Source organism: Prunus persica, chromosome G3 (assembly GCF_000346465.2).
Source record: "Prunus persica cultivar Lovell chromosome G3, Prunus_persica_NCBIv2, whole genome shotgun sequence".
Lineage (NCBI taxonomy): Eukaryota > Viridiplantae > Streptophyta > Magnoliopsida > Rosales > Rosaceae > Prunus > Prunus persica.
Genome location: NC_034011.1, coordinates 1,727,416 through 1,749,181, shown reverse-complemented (window position 1 = coordinate 1,749,181; position 21,766 = coordinate 1,727,416). Strand labels below are relative to the sequence as shown.

Here is a 21,766-nt window from a genome sequence, read left to right as displayed (position 1 = left end):
CACTTTCAAAGACATATCATTTTTTAGTTGAATTTCAATGTCACTCAATACTGTCACGTAAAATTTTCTTCTTTTTAAGAAAGCTATTTTGGAAATGAATATCCACCAAATTACAATTTTGGAAATCCAACCAAATTGCAAATTTGGAATGGACTAGCATTGTCCAGCCTTGAAGATCAACCATGCAGTGAATTGACATGAAACATAAAATATACCTAAAAAGGAAATTGGGGCATGGTTATTATTTAGGGAGAAATCAACCGTCCTTCCCAATCTCCTCTTCATTTTCAAACCTAACATTTTACATAAACAAACAAAACGAATATAAATGATGAAAAGAGATGGAGTCAGGAAATCACATTGAACAAGTGGGAATTGAAACTTTTTGGATGATAGCAATAAGTTGATACTTTCTTCTCCATCTATACTGGCTTTTTGTGGATGGTCCCAAAATCATCTATTGAAGTATCCACGGCTTATAAAGATAAAAGGTGCGGATAGAACATGGGTCTTGGACATCTGAATTTGACCCAAAAGTCTAGATTTTTTTGTTCTGATTTGGTACGTCACATTATTCAACAAGTTTTGGAGAATTTTCCTTTTATATAGATTCTTTTACATATTAAGCAATTCTTGTTGTTAATAACAATATTATTTTAAATCTTTTCATATATATGTATATAGTAGCTATAACAAGAAAGTAAACATGTGTTATTTGTTCGTTCTAGTCATTGATTTATATAACACATGTATTGTAGTTTAGTTGAATTTGGATTGAGTCAAAATAAATCCTAAATTCGAGACTTGAAACTTCATATTATGGAATCAAACTCTTGACCTCAACGTGTCCCCTTGATACTTGAATTCTATTGTAGACATAAACCCTATATTCAAGGTACTGGATTTTGAGGTTTAAATTTGAGTCGGAGTTTTAGTCCCAAGTATAAATTCAGTGTTTGTGGTTATCCGAGATTCTAACATCCAAGTTCAGTCTAATTCAATTATAATATGGGATACCAAAACAAAATATAACATTATTTAAACAATCTAATTTGGTAATATGATATTACAGATAATATTCTTTTATGGAATTTAATATTGAATACATCTCCTTAAATAACAATTCAATTCAATTCGATATTGTGTACCAAATGCAGTGACTTTAGCTTATTTCTTTTTGGATTCAATTACCCAAACCATTATTCTTCGTGTATATTTGTCTCTCCATTTTTGTGGCGGGTCTCAAAGTCAAAACCGAGGGCACCTTTGCATTACAATGCAAATGGGAAAGCAAAGCACAAGAGAAAACCCAACCCAACTCAACTCAACCCAACCCTAAGGACAAACACAACAAAAACGTTTCACAAAAACATCAAGAGCGAAGACTCAGTCTCAAAAGGCAGCAAAAAACCAAAAACTCCCAGAAAAATCTCTCTCAAAATTAATGTCCCCAAAACCCCACTCCCTCTCCCTCTCTCAGGCATGTCAATTCCAAACCCCTCCCTCCCTCTCTCTCTCTCTCTTGCTCTCTCTCTCTGTATTTTATACATTATCAAAGATGGCAAGCTTTATGTTATAAGATTCTACCAAGAAAAGTCTTGCATATTTTCTGGGAGTGTTTTATTTTTTATTTTTTTCAGTACTAATAACTGCATTTGATTGAATATTTTTATCTTTTGGGGGTTTTATTTTTATGATACTGATAAGGAAAAGCATGGCATTTGAATCACAGTCTCTGAAGAAGGAGAAGAAGTACAGTGGGGTATTTGAGGATGTGTACAGTATGGCCATACTTCCCAAAGAGCTTGAGCTTGAGAAGGAATCCCACCCAAAATTCGAGCTCCGGTTTCAACTCCCTGACCTCATCCAACCCATCAGAGTAAGTCCCCCAATGTTTTGTTTCTTTTATTATCATTTTGAAGGGAAAGGTTTTGTTTTGTTTTGTTTTTCATTATTGGTCTGTTTGGTTGCTGATAAAGTGGCATAAAAGTAATGAAAATGGAGGAGGAAAAACGAAAAACAAAAACCCATTAAGGAAAATTATCCCATTTCCTTTCAAGCTCTCAATCTCTGTCTCTCTCTCTGTCTGGATGCCTGAAGCAAATGGGACATGCAATAAAAGTGAGGTTTTTTTATATGTTTTTTTGTTATGTCCCTGCTTTGTTTCTGGGATTTGGATAAGCAAAAACGAAGTAAAAAGAAGAGCTTTACTGAAAATGAAAACCCCTTTTTGAAAAGTTCAAATACTAAAAAGATGGAAGTTTTGGGATCAGTTACTTACATTAAATTTGGACATTGTTATCTCTGGGTAGTTTGGGCGTATTTTTAGAGGCCAAAAGAAAAGTAACATGCCATTTTGTCATTGGTATCACAAAAAGTGTGCCTTGATGTGCTTCAGGAATTCTCAAGGACAAGAGAAGTTAGAGAGTTCCTTAGTGGAGCTTTAGCAGGGGCAATGACCAAAGCTGTTCTTGCTCCTCTTGAGACCATCAGGTTAGTTTTGCTGTTTTACCAACTCTTTAAAATTATCTCACTAGTAATTGCATTTGATACATTATGTTTATATAAGCATATTAGTTTACATGCTGGAGTAAATCTGTAAGTGAAGAAGTGCATAATTACCCAAAAATAATGGTCAATGCAACTTCTTATGTTCATTCAACAATTAAAGACCTGAAGACAACAATATTGGCTTTATATAGCTTTCCTTGTTAATAGAGCACTATATATATGTTCACATCCTTGCCTTTTTCATTTCGAGTCAACATTAATTGTAATCAACAATCTCAGGCCAAAGGATATTGGTAATTGATTCCCAGAGATGGCTTGTTGATCAGCCTAGCTTAGTTGTGTTGGATACACAAATAGTTCCCCATGTTTTAACCTTATCCTTCAGTAAAGCCACAAGGTCTTGAGATTGTGATGGAGATGGACTTGTTTTAAGTCTGAATGTCTAATCATGGAAGAGATTTTGTATGCAGTTATGCTAAGTTCATATTGTAGTGCTTAAACTAAGTTTATATGAGGATCTCTGAGGCATCTTGTATTAACTGTGAACAAATTCTTTTGCACAGTGGATAATCCTCCACATTTGGTTGTTTTCTTTCATTTATTTGTTAGATTTTTCGACTTTAATCAAACATCTTTTAGCAATCGTATAAAATTTTGCAGAATTTAGTAGAAAAGGATTTTAAGTACTATGTAACTCTTGACGACTATTCTTTAAGTGTTGTTGGATGTGATATGTGCAGGACTAGAATGGTAGTTGGTGTCGGATCTAGACACATTTCTGGCAGTTTCTTAGAGGTCATTGAGAAGCAGGGTTGGCAAGGACTGTGGGCTGGAAATGCAGTCAATATGATTCGCATAATCCCCACCCAAGCAATTGAGTTTGCAACATTTGAGTGTGTTAAGCGAGCAATGACCTCAACACAAGAGAAATGGAAGCAGGCTGAATCCCATAAGGTGCAAATTGGCCCTGTAAGCTTGAACCTCTCTATCTCCTGGATTTCTCCTGTTGCTGTGGCTGGTGCTGCTGCCGGAGTTGTTAGCACACTTGTGTGTCATCCCCTTGAAGTACTGAAGGTATTTATATCATGGGTAAACTTTATGAGGATAGAAATTTAGTCCAGTCGGAAAGTTCTTTTGTTTTTTTATGGATACTAAGAAGTTCATTTTCCTCTCAATCATTATAAAGTTGCTTTCTGCTTTTCTGCTGCTCTGCTTCATCATGTCTGATGGCTATGTCACCCGTCTTATCTTCCCTGTTTCATTTATATATGTGCTTTCCGTTTGTTCTCATGGAAATACATACTGTGGTTTTAACTTTTTATATATTTTTGGATTTTATTTCTACGTATAAGATTTCAGTGACGAACTGTAGATTCATTCATGGTATGTCACTTTTGCTTGGGTAGTTATTGTTTCTTTCTTCTAATTTCTTACAACAGGATCGGTTGACTGTGTCTCCTGAGGCGTATCCTAGTTTAAGCATTGCAATCAGCAAGATTTATAAGGAGGGTGGGATTGGTGCATGCTATTCTGGTCTTTCACCTACACTGATTGGGATGCTTCCGTACAGTACTTGTTACTATTTCATGTATGAAAAAATGAAGAAATCCTACTGCCAAGCAAAGAATAAAGAGTCACTTAACCGTCCAGAGATGCTACTGGTTGGAGCTCTTGCAGGTGAAAATTTGGTCTCTGTTGTGTAAATTAAATTGAAAGATAATTTGAACCCATTGTCCGTCTCCATTTTTTTTATTAAAAAAAAAAACACCTTTAAAATCTTGTTTGAAGATTGATTAGTTTATGGACATTATGGATTGTAACTCCTATTTCGGACCGATTTGCTAAAAGAATCTAAATATGTTTGAATTCATGCAGGTTACTGAATCACTTTCCTATTTGTTTTTTGTTTTTTGTTTTTTAATTTTTATCTAGCAACATCATGACTTTTTATTTATCAGATTTACAAAACAATGACATGCATCTTCTTAGAAAGGTTGTTTAAATAAAGGTCTGATACAACCATCTGTTTAATTGTATGTAATTACTAATTAGAAGTATAGAAGAAGTTCTTTTGATTTGTTGTCGGGCTATCTGTCCACTATTCGACAATGAAGTTGTATTTCACTGAATAAATTCTCTGATGACTGTCTGGTCTTCCACCTCTTAGACATTAAAAAAAGTGAAAGGAAGATAATAACTGCAAAACTTAGGGAAGCACAAGAGAGAACAATATTACCTGTCAATTCTGTAACTGTTATGGGGAACTTTGAAACCTGGCTTTATTGTCCAATATTTTTATTCTCTCGTTGGTCTTTGGCATCAGAATAATTGGATGGACATATTGTTGACTGATTATAGTATCATAACCTGATCACTTGTTCATGTGGATTCTCTAGGTTTTACGGCTAGCACAATCAGCTTTCCGTTGGAGGTGGCCAGGAAACGGCTGATGGTTGGAGCTTTGCAAGGTAAGTGCCCACCTCACATGGCGGCGGCACTCTCAGAAGTCATTCGAGAAGAAGGTTTGCTGGGACTCTACAGAGGGTGGGGGGCAAGCTGTTTAAAGGTCATGCCATCCTCTGGCATCACCTGGATGTTTTATGAAGCTTGGAAGGACATATTGCTTGTTCAGAGGAATTCCTTATAAGTTATAACAAACTCAAGCAAGATTTCACTTAGGATCATAGTTAAAACTCACATGGAGATCTCTGCTGGTCTAAATTACCAGGTGGGAGGTGTCGACTAATTCGTTGAAGTGTCGTCTAGGTTATTTTACACAGGCCTAGTTTGGTTGGAAATTGGATCTTGACGCCCTTTAGTATAAGTGTTTATTTTGATTTTTCGATTCTTTTCATTTGGGGTTGGTTTCCCCATGTTCTCTTTTTTTCTTTCTCCAAAGCCCTTGCGCTAATGTTAAGTTTTGACCAACTGGCAGTTGAGCTTCAATTATGTGCCAGACAAAGAACATGTACTGATAAATGATATATTTGTGTCCTTAAGATTCTTTTTCCTTTTATACCTTCAAATTCATACCAATCAAAAGTGAAAAAGGAAAAATCAAATTTCAGGTCTTTTTTAATTTTTATGCGTACTGAACTGCTTGTGAGGTGAAGAGTTGATGGAAATTTTGCCAATCAGCAATACGCTTGATAAAGATTAGTGTTCATAGCTAGCACTTTTTCTTCTTCTAAAGAACTTGTCGGCTGAATGTTTCTGTACGGATACTTCGAATTGCACCCAGTTTCTTTTTCTCACAACACCCATATGTCCTCACAAAAATTTCCTAACCTTCCCCTTCTGTCCTCATTGATTGTTAATTGTTTGATTTCTTTTTAGCTAAAATAAAGTGAACATAATCATGGTGGTTCACACCGTGGTTAGAAAGTCGTGTGTAAGTATGACAATTACTATTTTTTGTCAAATCAGAACACTTTGTGTATTTTTTTAAAATATTTTTTCTTCTAAAATGGAAATTATTCTTTAAAATGTACTAGGACTATTTACCTTGACGAGGTCTCGTTTAGGAAATAAAATGAGATAAGGATGGAAATAACAAATTTAACTTTATCCTATCACGTTGTCATTTTCACTACAATAAATTAAGAAGTTAAGATAATAACATAATTCATGTCAACATGTCACGTGGTGTTACCGTCATATATAAAAAATAAAGAGAGGTTAAGGAATGAGGGGAAAAAAAAATTTCTCTGTCCAAAAATTAAAATTTAGAAATAAAACTATTTTTTTGTTTTTTTATTTTTGTTTTGGTGTGTGTGTCGTAATAAAATGTGACACTAAACTCAGCCATTTAATAAAAGAGAAAGTTAAAAAAGCAAGGTCTAATAAACAAAAAGTATGCCTTCAGCGGTCCAGATGATACTAAACCAACGGCCATTATGTTTCCAGCTAACAGTGGCATAAGATTAACGCCAAGATTTCACAAAATAAAATAATAACAACAATTAAAAAATCTTTTAAAAGATTGTTAATTGGGGCGCAAGGAAAGGCCGGGAAACGAAAATATGACCGTTAGAGGCTCACCGCCTTCAACCCTTATCTCTATATAATGGAAAAAGGAAACCCAACTCCACCAGGAAAAAGGAAAATCAGATTTCATAAACCCTCACACAAAGTCACGAGCTTTCAATCAACGCGTCAAATTTAAGCAATATAAAACCCTAAACGCTTTGCTTGCTTCAATTTCTCTTATATCGTCTTCTTCGTGGATCAGCCACTTCTCTGTTTCTTCAACATCAACCACTTCATCTCTTTTGCTCTTTCGCTCTTTACCCAGTTGATCGTTTTCTCTGTCTGTCCCTTTGTTTTTGTCAAAACCCAGAAGCCAAAAGCTTTCATTTTGTTTTCACAAACTACAAGAACAATGGGTTCATTGAAGAGGAAAAGAGAAACCCAAAAGGAAGACGAACCGGGACTTGTACAGAAAGAGAGGAGTTTGTCAATTCCTGAGTGCGAGTGGGTTCGAGGGCGGATGCTCGGCAAAGGCGGATTCGGGTCGGTTTATTTGGCCACTGCGAAAAAACCCAAGTTGGGTAGCGAGGATTTGCCGGCGATTATGGCTGTGAAATCAGGACGGGTCTCTAAATCGCCTGAGCTGCTCATGGAAAGGACACTTCTTAAAATTTTTGGCGACTGCCCTTTTGTTATCGACTGTTATGGATCAGATATGACCGCTGATGCTGAAAATAAATGTACATACAATGTGTTCATGGAGTATGCTGATGGAGGAACGATGAGGGATTTGATAAAGAAATCCAGGGGTTGCGGGTTGCTTGAGCCCCAAGTAAGAAAGTATACAGGGTGTCTTCTGAAAGGGCTTCAGTACATTCATGTAAGGGGCTGTGTCCACTGTGATCTGAAGCCTGAAAACATATTGCTTGTGAGTAACAGTGATGGTGATTTTGTGCCCAAAATTGGGGACTTCGGACTGGCAAAGTTTGCTGTTTATAAAAAAAAGAGTCGCAAGGAACCTACTTGTCAAGGCACTGCAATATATTTGTCACCAGAAGCCGTGCTTTATGGAAATCAGGAGAAGCCTTCTGATATTTGGGCCTTGGGTTGTGTTGTGCTCGAGATGTTAACAGGGAGGTGGCCGTGGGATTTGGAAGCCGGTGCGACACTTCAAGACCTACAGCTTCTGATTGCTTCAAAAGTTCCCACTGTTCCTGGCTGGCTATCAGAAGATGCTAAAGATTTCTTGCGAAAGTGCTTTGTGAGGAACCCTTCTGAGAGGTTGGAAGCTGCTAAGCTATTGAACCACCCTTTTGTGACCAAACTTGATGGGCTTGGAGAGGTCAAAGTTGAGCCATTAAAGAAGCAAGTCTCTGCAGTGCCATCCTCTGAGAATTGTGAAAAGGCAGAAGGTTCAAAACCTGGGGATGCAGAGGAGATTCTTCCCTTGGCAGTCCTGTACCCTGGGGACTCAAAACCTGTGATTCTTCCAACCACTGTTTGCAGAAAGCCATCAAATTTTGGTATAACTGGTGCAGCTTAACGCATTTTCATGGATTAGTATGATACCTCATCATTCTGTATATTCTTTTCTTGGTGGCTGTGCTGATTTCATTATTAATAGAGAGCTAGTTCCACTTTGATTTCTTTCTCTTGGTTCATTTTTCAAGTTTCTTCTTGTTTTACTCATGTTTGTACTTTGCATTTGATCCACTAGGTTTATACACGATTGGTAGTTTCCAAGTTGGGATTAAATCAAGTAAAAATGTTCATGCTTGCCCCAAAATTCAGGTCATTCTAACTTATAGGCAGCAATATTGAATTCTTATATTTTCCCTTAATAAACATAGGGACAACAAGATGGACATCTCTTCTTTATTGTTCCCAAAGTACATTTTCGTTTTCGAAAGTTCCCGTTGTTCGTGGTAAATTACAGCACTGTTGAAGAAGCATGGTTTTTCCTTGGACTTTCATTTTTCCCATCTTTGCCTTTTTCATTTCCAGTCAGTAATAATTCTAATCAACAATGTCAGCTCGAAGGAAATTTGTAACAGATTCCTAGCTATGGTTTTTTACCATCATTTTCTTGATCAATTTTGTGTGCAGTAAACCCACAAGGTTGTAGTAAAAACTAAAGACCAGCATTTATTCAGGAATGGTGTCAATTATTCAACCATTTGTACCATAAAAATTGTATCTCTTGGTTAACAAGATTGTACCACCCCAAGAGGGGTCAGGCACGAAGTTGTATGTACACAGAAACTAGGAGTAGCCAGCCCGAAATACAACCGCACAAAAATATACAGAGATTCATTGTACATGGAGGTTACAGAAAACATAAGCTACATGGTATCCTGCTCTGCAGCATCTTCCTCGGCTAGATCTTTCGTTCTCCTCAGAAATCGAGACAAACATGCACTGTTCTCAGCTAAGATATAAAGGCAAAACAAGCATAATCCTGTTTCAGGAGCAGACATTCTAGGAAAGTTATATATGTCATATGTGTGACGTTTAAAACAAAGATACAAGTCAGGCCAAAAAGGAAAATTTCCATGAATGTATCCAAATAGTGAAAGACTTTGTATCAATGAAAAGCAAAGGCAAGTGGCAAATCAGACAGTGGCTAATGCAGACAGATTCTGCAATAGGCTTGATAAGATTAGTGTTTATAGCTTGCACCTTTTCTTCTTCTAAAGAACTTGTTGGCTGGAGATTTCTTTACGGATACTTCTATTTGCACCCAGTTCTGTTGCTCACCACACCCATATATCCTCATAAAAAATTTCTATTATATCCTCATTGATTGTTAATTGTTTGATATTTTTTTTTAATTGAACATAAAGTGATCAACATAATCATGTTGGTTGACACCATGGTTAGAAGGTCGTGTGTAAGTATGACAATTACTATTTTTTTTGGTCAAATCAGAACACTTTGGGTTTTTTTTTAATTAAATTTTTTTCTTCTAAAATGGAAATTATTCCTTAAAATTTACTATGACTATTTACCTTGATGAGTTCGTTTAGGAAAGAAAATGAGATAGAGATGGAAATAACAAATTCAACTTTATCTTATTATGTTGTCATTCTCAATACAATAAATTAAGAAGTTAAGATGAGAACACAATTCATGTCAACATGTCACGTGGTGTTACCGTCACACATAAAAACATGAAAGATAGATTAATAAGGAGTGAAAGAAAATATAAAATGGAAAATCATTTTTTGTGTTTGTCATAATAAAATGTGGGTGTAAATAAACTAAGCTCAGTCATTTAATAAAAGAGACAATAAAATAAAATAAAAAACGAGATTATGCTTTCAGCAGGTTAGATAATATTAAACCAACGGCCATGATGTTTCCAGCTAAGAGTGACCTAAGATTTCAAATTGGTAGCAGTCAGTCATTTATTACATTTCACAAATAAAATCTATTTATTTGATTTTTTTGTTGAGAGAATCTTTTTAATTAGATTTGTTAATTAGAGCGCAAGGAAAGGCCGCGAAAGAAAATATGACCGTTAGAACGCTTACCTCCTCCCATGCTCTCTCTCTATATAATAGAAAGAGGAAACCCAACACCACCAGGAAAAAGCAAACTCAGATTTCAAGAACGCTCACAAAAACTCTCGCCGAGTCAAAATTGAGCAGAGAGAAAACCCTAAAACTTTACGTTCGTTTCGATCTCTCTTCTCCGTATCAACGATATTGTCGTCTTCGTTGATCACCCACTTTCTCTGTTTCGTCTCTTTTTCTCTTACCCATTTCAATTTGATCGTTTTCTCCAAAATCACGTGCTTCAATCACCGCTTCAAAGTTACGCTGATAGAAAACCCTTAAACGTTCGCTTCGATCACTCTTCTCTGTTTCAATGATATCGTCTCCTTCGTTGATCACCCACTTCTCTGCTTCGTCTCTTTTTCTCTTACCCATTTGATCGTTTTCTCCGTTAATTTGTTTCTATCAGACCCAGAGTCAAAAGCTTCAATTTTTGTTTTTACAAAGTACAAAAAACAATGGGTTCTTTGAAGAGGAAAAGAGAAACCCAGAAGGAAGACGAACAAGGGCTTTTAGAGAAGAGTTTTTTACTTACTGGGTGTGGCTCGTGGGTTCGAGGGAGGAAGCTCGGCCAAGGCGGATTTGGGTCCGTTTATTTGGCCTCTGTGAAAAAACCCAAATTGGGTAGCGAGGGTTTTCCGGCGATCATGGCGGTGAAATCGGCATTGATGGTTGAATCGCTTGAGCTGATGATGGAAAAGTCACTTCTTCAAACGCTTCGTAGCAGCCCTTTTGTTATCAACTGTTATGGAGAAGATGTGACGGCTGGGTTTGGTCATAATTTGGTATACAACGTCTTCTTGGAGTATGCTGATGGAGGAACAGTGGGGGATTTGATAAAGCAATCTGGGGGCTCTGGGCTCTGTGAATTACAAGTGAGGAAATATACAGAGTCTATTTTGAAAGGGGTTCAGTACATTCATGAAATGGGTTTTGTGCACTGTGATTTGAAGCCTGAAAACATCTTACTTGTGACCTCTGGTTCTGGTTTTGTGCCCAAAATTGGGGACTTGGGACTGGCAAAGAGGGCTGTGAGCAAGCGTTCTTGTAGAGGCACTCCAATGTACTTATCTCCTGAAACTGTGCTCGATAGAATTCAGGAGAAGCCTTCTGATATTTGGGCATTGGGCTGTGTTGTGCTGAAGATGCTCACTGGGAGGCATCCATGGGATGCAGAAGCCGCCGTGAAACTTCATGACCTAAAGCCTCAGATTGCTTCTGGAGTTCCTAACATTCCTGGTGGGTTATCAGAAGAGGCGAAAGATTTCTTAAAGAATTGCTTTATGAGGAACCCTTCAGAGAGACTCACAGCAGCTAAGCTATTGCACCACCCCTTTGTGACGAAACTTGATGAGATTGGACAGGTTAAAGTTGAACCAATGAAGGAAGTTTCTTCAGTGTCATCTTCTGAGCACTGTGTTCTTGATTATGGTAGTTTCATACCACTTGGAAGTTGGAGCTCTGAAGAGGCAGAGGAGATGGAGCAACAGATTCTTCCTTTGGCCCTCATGTCCCCTAGAGATTCAACCCCTGTGATCCCAACCACTGGGTGCCAAAAGCCATCAGCTTTTCCTATAATGGGTGCAGCTTAGTTTATATTGTTTTGAAAGCCTTCCATGAATTGATGTAAGGCTTGATATGTATATTCTTTTCTTGGCAGCTGTATAGGTTTTATGTTAATATAGAGAGCTAATAGTTCCACTTTGATCTCTTTTCCTAATGTGTGTTGGTGTTCCTGTTTTACTGATGTAGATTATCTCACCAGTCATTGCATTTGACCCACTAGGTTTATATAAGATCAGTAGTTTACAAGTTGGGATTATATCAGTAAAAAGTAAAATGTGCATGCTTGCCCCAAAATATAGGTGAATCTAACTTACCAAGCTCATTCAAAAGTCAAAGGCCTGTCGACAGCAATATTGGATCTATATCTTGTTTCCTAATCAGAATAGGTACAACAAGATGGACATCTTTTCTTCGTTGTTCCCAAATTACCTTTTCTGTTTCCAAAATTATCTAAAATTAACTTGTTCATGGTAAAACAGAGCACTGTTAAACATAGATTATCTTTGGACTTTCATTTTTCCGATTTTTCATTTCCAGTCGGTAAAAATTCTAATCAACAATGTCAACTCAAAGGTTGTAGCAAAAACTAATGACCGGCATTTATTCAGCAATGGTGTCAATTATTCAACAGTTTGTATCATAAAATTGTATCTCTTGGTTAACAATATTGTACCACCCCAAGAGGGGTCATGCACAAAGTCATATGTACACAGAAACTGAGTAGCTCGAAATACACCCACACAAAAAAATACAAAGATTCATTGTACATGGAGGTTACAGAAAACATAAGCTACATAGTATCTTGCTCAGCAGCATCTTCCTCCGCTAGATCATTCGTTCTCCTCAGAAATCGAGACAAACATGCACTGATTGACTGACTGTTCTCAGCTAACATATAAAGGCAAAATAAGCATAATCCTGTTCCAGGAGCAGAGGAAAGTTACATATATGTGATGTTTAAAACAAAGATACAAGTCAGGCCAAAAAGGAAAATTTACATGAATGTATTCAAATAGTGAATGACTTTGTATTAATAAAAAATAAAAAAATAAAAACAAAAGAAAAGCAAGGGGCAAATCAGACAGTGGCTTCTGAATCTGACAAAACAACACATAAGTTGCCACCTTGATTTTTATCTTAAAAGACCAAACTACGAAAACAATCTCAACTACGAAGGGGTAACAGATTTAAGCAAAAAACATACCAGCATAGGCAACTGTAAGACCTGACACCAACCGTCCCAAAGCTGAAAGCATGTAAAGACAAAACACCACCTGGAGAAAGATTTAAATGAGAAGTTATCGGGTTAGCTGTCTGCAAGAACTACTTATGATTAACAAATTTGCATAACTTTATTCTATGTGATAACATGTTATCACGATACTGATAAGCTACATCTGCAACCATCGCAACCAATAGGAAAATAAAAATCAATTTGATAGACTAGCACAGAAGCAGACTGCTTTAATAACACATGATGGCCTGTCTGCCAAAGGACCTGCCATGGGACCGCAAGATGCCTTCACTCAGGTCAAAAGTTTCATGATTAGAATTTAGAATTGATAGCTAGAAAAGTATAGTGAGGGCTGTCTGTACTCAGTGCAAAAAGTTAATTTTCTACTACAGCAAAGCTACAAATCAGCCACAAAGATATTTTTTATTATCTCGTGGACTGTTATCACAAGTACATTTTAGCTTCCATTCTATTCTTCTGAAATACTATGCAGTAGAAGAGAAGGTGCATTATGGAGTGCCCTCGAAGTGGCATCCAAGTGGCATCCAAGCCTTCCCAGTGAAAAAGACAAATGCAAGCATGAAAACACATGTGCACACATAACAACATGCATATGGAGCTCAATACCAAAAGAAATCCAAATTTCTACAATATCAAGTTCAAAATATGTCCTGACTTGGGCCACTTTATAATTCTTAAGACATGTATTAGCACCTCTCCTTGATACTTGAAGCTCGCAGCAGCTTATGTCTACATGTTAGCCGTTGAAAATTTTCATCCATAGCCACCAAGTAATAGAGACTCTGCAACAGCTTGATACCAAAACAAAAATCCATTGCAGTCATCAAGCATTATTACCTTGAAAAACAACCTCTTGTCGTGCCCCGTGGCTGCAACCCTCAATACAGACTCAGCTGCTCCTATGGTATTGGCTAACCATGCAACAATGCTATTAGCAGTGTCCTGCGAAATCTGCCACTCGAGTGGATCGACGGGTACCCTAGTCAACAATAAAACTAGATACTTCAACACAAAGATCACCATTCACCACTACAATCGTATCAAATCTATAAATTCATAATATGACACAGAAACCGCTTATCAAATAATACCATTCACACAATTATAATTTGAAACAAAGAACCACAAATTCTCAGTTCATCTATCTTGGTAACAACTCCAATTTTTCTTCAATCCCCCATAACCTATTTCAATTCCAATGCATCCATTCAAGACAACCCTACAGAGTAAAAGAGCCTATCAAAATCTAAACAAAACCCAATTCCCAAAATCATTCACAATCAAACTCAATTAAAGCACAACAAATTTGCATTCAATTTTCAACCATTATCAGATAAAACCAAACTCCAAATTGACCCAATAACAAGACTTTAGAAACCCAAATTCCTCAAAACCCAGAAAAATAAACCAAAAACAGAAAGAAAAGCAGTCGCTTTCCCGCATTTTCTGGGCAGACAAAACAAGGGCTCAAAGGAAAATGAGGAATTTGGACTTACGAGATGTTCATCTGGCGAAAGAGAAGGCCGAGAATGGCGAGCGAACAGAGGAGGACGATGAGGACATCGGATACAAGAGAGACGAGGCTGGAGTTGCGATGCGCGCAGTGGTAATAGACTAAGCTACCGCAAATCAACACTATCACCGGCTTCCCTACTTCTGATCGATAATCCATTTCTTTGATATCTTCATGCTCATTGAGGTTTCTATTGTCCTCTTGCTTTTGACTCTCCTCTTAATTTTTTTTCCTTTTTTTAAAATTCTCTGTGGTCAAAATTTTGACTCTACCAAATTAATTGTTCTTTTAATTTTGGAGTTAGACCAAATTATGACTTTCTTTTTACCAATTAACATTTTTCACTGCTTATTTAAGTTTAAGTTTAAGGAGCTGATTTTCTCACTCCTCTTTTGTCCATTAAAATACTTCATTTGTTAGAAATTGTACGTTCTCACTTATCTTTTGTCCGCTTACACTCCCTTTTTTATTATAGTAAAATCTATTAAAAAAACAAAATGAAGTGTAAATGGACAAAAAGGGAGTGAAAATCACTACCCTAAGTTTATCCAGAAATTAATGAAAAAGGACCCCTTAAATTGATTCACATATTTTTTTACAACCCTTATTTACATGTTTATGATCTTTGATGTAATTTATAGTAGTTTTCAATTAAAAACCTCATCACTGAAAACACTATTTGCATTTTGTAGAGCTCTTTGTTTGATTTGGGCCTCTGGCCTTTATTTGTACCCCAAAAAAGAAAATCATGTTATAAAATAACCTGGAATATATGCGGATATTGAGCTGCACGTAAAATAGATGAGACACAACTTTTAACGAGGTTCGGCTATGCCTACGTCCTCGGAGAGCAGCAGCAGTAACCTTTCACTATAAAATGATATGGCTACAACTTTAGTGTTTACAACATATGTGGCTCACTGAATTTTCTCTCTAAGAGAATTTCTCTCTGCTTTCTCTTCTCTCTTTTCTTTTTCTTCTTTTCTTATTTTTTCTTTCTCTGATGGTGGTCTTATTTATAGGCTGAAATAATCACTATTCACTATTCACCCGTGACAGACAAACTCTACCAAAGTCTCCAAATGAATAGTAATTCACTATTCACCCGTGACAGACAAACTCTACCAAAGTCTCCAAATGAATAGTAATGAATAGTTAGTGGGATCCACACCAAGACTTTTACAACACTCCCCCTTGGAGACCACATGTCCCTAGATTGGTTGCCTCATTAAAACCTTGCTTGGAAAAACCCAGTGGAAAAATCTAAGCGAAGGAAAAAGAGTACAACGTGCATATGTCCTATGTTAGAGGACTCTTGAATGCTCCCCCTGATTTTGCATGCTCCAACTTGATTGCTTGCAGAGTTGTCGTAATCCGATGCCATGCACTAACTTTTGGAATGTACATTTCGGCAATGATTTAGTGAAGAGATCTGTCAGGTTATCACTTGAGCGGATTTGTCTGACTTTGATTTCTTGACTCTTCTGGAGTTCATGTGTATAGAAAAACTTTGGTGATATGTGTTTGGTCCTGTCACCCTTGATATATCCTCCTGTGATCTGAGCAATACAAGCTGCATTGTCCTCATTCAGAATTGTTGGAGTGTCTGTTGTTGAGGGTAGGGCACATGTGCTTCAGATGTGATGGATTACCGATCTTAACCAAACGCATTCACGACTGGCTTCATGGAGGGCAAGTATTTCTGAGTGATTGGAAGATGTGGCCACTAATGTTTGTTTTGTTGAGCGCCATGAGATCGCAGTTCCTCCACATGTAAATACATACCCAGTCTGTGATCGTCCTTGATGTGGATAAGAGAGATATCCTGCATCAGCATAACCAATAATACTCTGGGCGTTGGTCGATTCACTGGAATAGAATAACCCCATGTCTGTTGTCCCACGAAGGTATCGTAGAACATGTTTGATGCCGGTCCAGTGTCGCCTTGTTGGAGCAGAACTGTACCTTGCTAACAGATTTACTGAGAATGATATGTCTGGTCTGGTACATTGTGCTAGGTACAATAAAGCACCTATTGCACTAAGATATGGTACTTCTGGACCAAGGACCATTTCATCATCCCCTTTTGGACGATATGGGTCTTTCTTAGTGTCAAGCGATCGAACGACCATTGGAGTGCTAAGTGGATGGGCTTTATCCATGCCAAACCGTTTCAATACTTTCTCAGTATAAGCAAGAATCTCGTTGGCATAATGCTCGATTTTTAAGTCGAGATAAATATTTCGTGAATTCTGCAGAAGTTTTAATGTGTTGCAATCACATTATAATCAATGTACTCACTGAGGTAATTTATGCATATTAAAATTGAGTACAAATTTTGTGCTTCAAGCACATGTCCTTTAGGGACTTGCTTTATGTAATGTCAATCCTCTCAACGGATTTTGTCTAAAAGGGATTAAACTTTATGACACATTATATAGCTTTTACCCAGCTATTTATACATCTTTAGGAAATCGCTTCTAGCGATATGCTCCGTGCATTTAATAACCCTTAAAGATAATATGTTGGTCTCCGTAATTGTGTAATAAGGGGGGCACAATTGAATCTGTAAATATGGAGAAAACCCAACATTCCTTGTTTCTGCCAGAAACATTATGTCATACAAAGTAGGTATATTCCCTTTTATTCCGAACACCCAAGTATAACTTTCAGTATTGACAAATTTGGGGTTCGTACTGTGGGTTTGTTCTTTCACGTTCATTCTTATCTATAATGGAATTACCTCTTTCCATTTTGGCCAATGATATTGTCGACATTTAATAATTGAACGTGGTCCCAATCAACACAGCCCATTGATGATTTGAGTAGCTACTCCAAAAATTTGTCATTCATCAATTTATGATCCCACCATTCTCATTTGCATGCGCATACATCAATTATAAGCATTTCAGTAGGGCGTGGATAATCTCCATTTAGGGAGTTGGAACATTTAGAACCCATATATCTGTCATGCTGCAGGCATGCCACAGATTAATACATACATGTCAATTAATTTATGGGACTTTAACCCATATAATTTGCTACGCATTAGGCGTGCATAATATCAATATTGACATGTCAAAGGATTGTCCTTTCGGGACTTCAATCCACATCATTTGCTACGCAGCAGGCGTGCATCATATTGATTACTGCTATACCCATATTTTGTTCTTATGGGACTTTAATTTGTGCAGTGTATTATCAATGTATCCAACTTGCAATCTGTAAAATTTGCGTTAATAATTCATGGATACATACAAGCCATTCTTTTGGAACGGACTTATCTCCCCATTTGGTTACCTTTCAAGATAAAATATCAAATAGGTATATAAGCATAAAATAACACAAGTATTGCTTACATCCTTAGGTGGGAGAAACTTTTCTCAAGTATCATTCAAGCTCGTATCGGCCCAGTAAATATAAAGTATTGCTTGATGATCTTGTTATATCCTGCAAGAGCAAAAATCACAATTCTCTTCTCTGTCAAAAACAAATAACTCTCAGAGTTAGAATCACTGCATGGATTCATTCTTCAGATGTTCATTCTAAAGAAATAAAATCTCTTATGAACAGAGAGTTATAAAAAGAGAAAAAATGCAAAAATAATGTGATATTGATTGCAAGAGAAGGTAAGCAATCAGGGAAGGAAGCTGGTGGGAGCAGACAATAAGCTCTCATATCTCCTAGTCTAGAAGGACTTCCGGAGATTAGAGCATAAGATCGCCTTCACAGTTTCCTAATGCAGCGGAAACGTGATCAGGGATAGTCTCGCTTCCTGAATGGATGATCAGAGATAGTCTTGCTTCTCGGGCATATTGAGTGCTTACTGATAAGAAAAACAAGTAGATATCGCATCACTAGGTATGGAGTAAACTGGATGTCTTCTGCAAAGAAAATTTCGTTAGTAACACATTTATACACAAATACAATGAATAGGTAGAACCGGTGAATTTCAAATTAACCATAGGAAAATTGCGAGATTCTCGGGATTCTTTTGAAAAAGTAGCTCCGTGAAATCCGTAAATCAAGATCGGCTTTGAAAATAATACTTGAAAATGCCGAAAGTGCCGACAGGCATTATTAGAGGCCACGTGAAGTTTTGGACTCTGGGAAAGAAAAAGATAATATGGGGATTCGAGAAGATATTGGGGTCCTGAAAAACAGTAGCCATATTTCCTCCTATAGATATGGCCTTTGCAAAACTTGATTGGAGCAACTGCGTTTCAACTCAAATTTCTTCATTTTCTGAAACTTTAGTTTTCCTGAAACCTTCTTAAAAAAAAATGGCTTCCTCTTCTTCCTGCCCAAATTATTTCAATTTAAATGATGCTCCCACAACAACCAGTGACGCCAAAGTTTGGCGTCCATCCTTTGTATCCCAAAATCGTCATCTCACAGTTAATGATTCTGTGATGATGAATGATGCTACTGCTGTCATAGTAGCTAGGAATTTCATTACTCCGATGGATGAAATGCTGTTAACAGGGAGGTCTGAGGAAGAGGCTATTGATGACTCAATGGCTTTTAGCATTCAGAGTGCTGCTTCTGTTTCTAACATGGCTGATCGTTTGCGTGCTAGAGCAAACGAGGTTGAGAAGCTGACAACTGAAAATTCGTCTCTCCAAAGAATGCTTCATGAGTCTCAACAGGAGGTTGAGAAACTTAAAGGAGAGAATAATTCCTTGTTGAAACTGGTGAGTTCGTACTCAGTTGATACACTGAGAAGGCTAGACATGCTGCAGGTCTCCAATGAATGAATTTTGGGAGACCACGAGAAGCTCATGGCTAAGCTTAAGAGGCGCCGTCCTCTTCCTTCAGAGGCTTCCAGAACATAATGTAATTTTATAGATTTTACAGGGCCTGCACCTTCATTGCAGGTGGAAAAATCTATCTGTTATATGCTCCTTTCCTATTATAATAATTGCGCACATTCTTAAACTTACACCTGTGGTTTTTACGTCTTTTCAAAATGACGGTTTGGAACCTTGTGCCTTATAGGTTCAAATAACCACATCAAATCTCTCAAATTACATATTTCCATGCATGTGAGCCCGGAACTTTTGGCTTGGGCTAAACACAAAACTCAGAATTTATTTGCCCTTTTTCAAATGGACATGAAATATGAAGTGAGTAAAAGCCACAATAATATCGCAATATAGTAGTGAAGAGCATTAACTACTATATACCCACAACTTCAAGTTCAGGATCTCTCATATATTTTGATCCATGGGCTTCCGGCCCAGATATAATAAAATATGTGGAGAGCCTCAATTCATTATTTGAGGTTTATATTGATATTATCCATTTCGCGGTGTATTCTTAACAACCGGAATTCACAAAATATATTTCTTCCTTGAGGTGTCGACAAAATCGAACTTTATTAAATTTATCATCTTCTTATGCCAAAGAAATATGTGGCATACCACAATTTGCAATAATACCTCAAGGGTTGTCCATTTAATTGTTGGAACTTTAGGTTCTCAACACTGTTAGATTTTGAACTTCAGGCCAAAATCACATATTCTCATGGTATGGACATTCAATCCCCTTAGATTTTGAACTTCGGGCCAAAATCAAATATTCTCATGGTATGGACATTTTTACAATTTTCTGTACATATTTCGGGACTTCAAGCCCTTACATAATTGTCCATATTTTGAGGAACTTCTGGGATCTCATTTAATTGCTCATCCATGAGTTTAAGGAACTGCTGTTCACCCGTGTTCGTGTTTAACTCCTGATGTGGAAGGGCGAAGTTCCCCACTGGCTTGAAGACCACTTGCTGGTCGACAAGTCAGCTTTCTTTGGTGTGTGAGCGTGCCACTGCTAGCAATGTAGATTCTAGCAGACTTATTTTGAAAGTGGATAACTTGCGCCTCAAGTTACTGGCTTCTAAAACAAAACGATTGTGAATTTGGGTGAGGAATATCTACCAAGTAAGTTCTTTTCTTGCCTCAGACTGGTGAGGACTTTCATAATTTATCTCAGTATCAAATGGTTGTTCTGGCCAGAATGGATAATAATAAAGTACTATTTTCAGGCAGAACTCCCTTTTACAAAATTAAGCAGGGAGAAACCGACTCTAGAAAGGCAAAAAGATGGCTGAAACTCCATTTCTGCCTGGGTGGAAACTTCTAATCCGGGCTGGACTGGGCATGTCTACGCTGGACTGTACTGTCGACAACTTTAGCTGCTTGGCTTCAGCTGTAAATCGATACCAAAGTTCAATTTTGGCAGAGCTTCAATCTACTTCAAGCCTTGGGAGACTTTTGAGCGGGCAGAACTGCGACTTCTTCAGTTTGAAGGGACAGAAGTGGCTATTCGTATTCAGCAAGCTGGAACTATGCTATAAAATTTGTTGAGGTTTTCATATTTGTGAAAACTCAAACTGTGTTTGTCTTGGCTGTTGCTGAACCAAACTTGTAACGAGAGGGATCTCGCTTTCAGAGGACTTATTTTCTAAGTCTGAACTTCGGAATTCTGATCTAAAGCTGGTTTTCTTTGGATCCAAGTGAGCTTTTTCTTGTTTGTTTTTTTTTGATTGATTGATGCATTGAGTGTCCTTTGTTCCTTTGCCTACTTTCGTTTTTATAAGAGGCCCTCCTGGGGAGGTGATTTTTAATCCTAAATAATGGGCGGCAAAAAGATCTCTTATAATATAAAGTAAGAAGGATTTCTTATCAATCAAGACAGATAGGTTCTGAGCAGTCATCTCCTAAAGCAGTCCCTTCCCTGGTTTCCTGGGTGGCAGTTTCTAATTCAAACCACCGCCACCATCTGTGTAGGCTTTTTATGGCGGTTTGGCTTTTTCTTTTATATTTTCTGAATGGTTCCCTATTTTCCGTTCTAATTTAGAAAGCGTGATCCGTGAATCCCTGGGGGGGTGGTGCATCGATTTGGAGCAAAATCTTAAACATAGATGGGTTTTTTGATCTTCAATTGGCAGTGTTTCAGAGACGTCCCTTTCATATTTTTAAATTTCAGTCGGTATTGCTGACTTTTCTAAAGCTGAGGCAATCACGTGGGTGTGTTTTTGATCCCTTGGGTCTGAACCTAATCAATAATTCATGGGCTGATCTTTTGAAGCTCATCTTGTCAGTTTCCTCTTTGGGCCTTTCTTTGGGCTGAAGCTTTGTTTTCAACATTCTTGGTGTGAAGCCCAATCTGTCTGGATCCTATTTTGTTTTTCTCAAGTTTTCGGGCTGGGCAGGCAATTTCATCATGGGCTTATCTCTTGGTTTTGGGTGTGCCGAATTTTGGGCCCAAACAACTGCAGGTTCCCTTTTGTATATAGTGACGGTTTACCCAAAATGGTTAATATTTATGCATACGTCACTATTCATGTGAATAGTACTATTCATCAAGTCATGAATACGTATCTATTCATGTGTACAG

At 37.4% G+C, this 21,766-nt stretch overlaps 4 protein-coding genes across 5 annotated transcripts; 3 read left to right on the top strand and 1 right to left on the bottom strand.

Moving 5' to 3' along the window:
• Nucleotides 1,344-5,533, top strand: LOC18783920 (probable mitochondrial adenine nucleotide transporter BTL1). 2 transcript variants are annotated; one of them, XM_020558718.1, is made up of 6 exons: nt 1,344-1,480; nt 1,733-1,879; nt 2,399-2,493; nt 3,252-3,585; nt 3,951-4,188; nt 4,908-5,533. In XM_020558718.1, the coding sequence occupies exons 1-6, from the start codon at nt 1,445-1,447 to the stop codon at nt 5,156-5,158; spliced, it is 1,101 nt and encodes a 366-aa protein (XP_020414307.1). In that variant the 5' UTR covers nt 1,344-1,444; the 3' UTR covers nt 5,159-5,533. The 2 variants fall into 2 exon arrangements, with proteins under 2 accessions (XP_020414307.1, XP_007215566.1); XM_007215504.2 differs by lacking the exon at nt 1,344-1,480 and having other exon boundaries at nt 1,490-1,879.
• On the top strand, nt 6,893-8,023 carry LOC18782911 (mitogen-activated protein kinase kinase kinase 3). The gene has a single exon (XM_020559235.1). It carries the CDS (start codon nt 6,893-6,895, stop codon nt 8,021-8,023), a length of 1,131 nt encoding a protein of 376 aa, XP_020414824.1.
• On the top strand, nt 10,410-11,629 carry LOC18781793 (mitogen-activated protein kinase kinase kinase A). Its single transcript, XM_020559231.1, has one exon. The coding sequence runs from the start codon at nt 10,496-10,498 to the stop codon at nt 11,627-11,629; it is 1,134 nt and encodes a 377-aa protein (XP_020414820.1). The 5' UTR covers nt 10,410-10,495.
• On the bottom strand, nt 12,178-14,630 carry LOC18784245 (reticulon-like protein B22). Its single transcript, XM_007215011.2, has 4 exons — nt 14,355-14,630; nt 13,696-13,837; nt 12,808-12,877; nt 12,178-12,521 (listed from the first exon to the last, which is right to left on the bottom strand). The coding sequence occupies exons 1-4, from the start codon at nt 14,528-14,530 to the stop codon at nt 12,394-12,396; spliced, it is 516 nt and encodes a 171-aa protein (XP_007215073.1). The 5' UTR covers nt 14,531-14,630; the 3' UTR covers nt 12,178-12,393.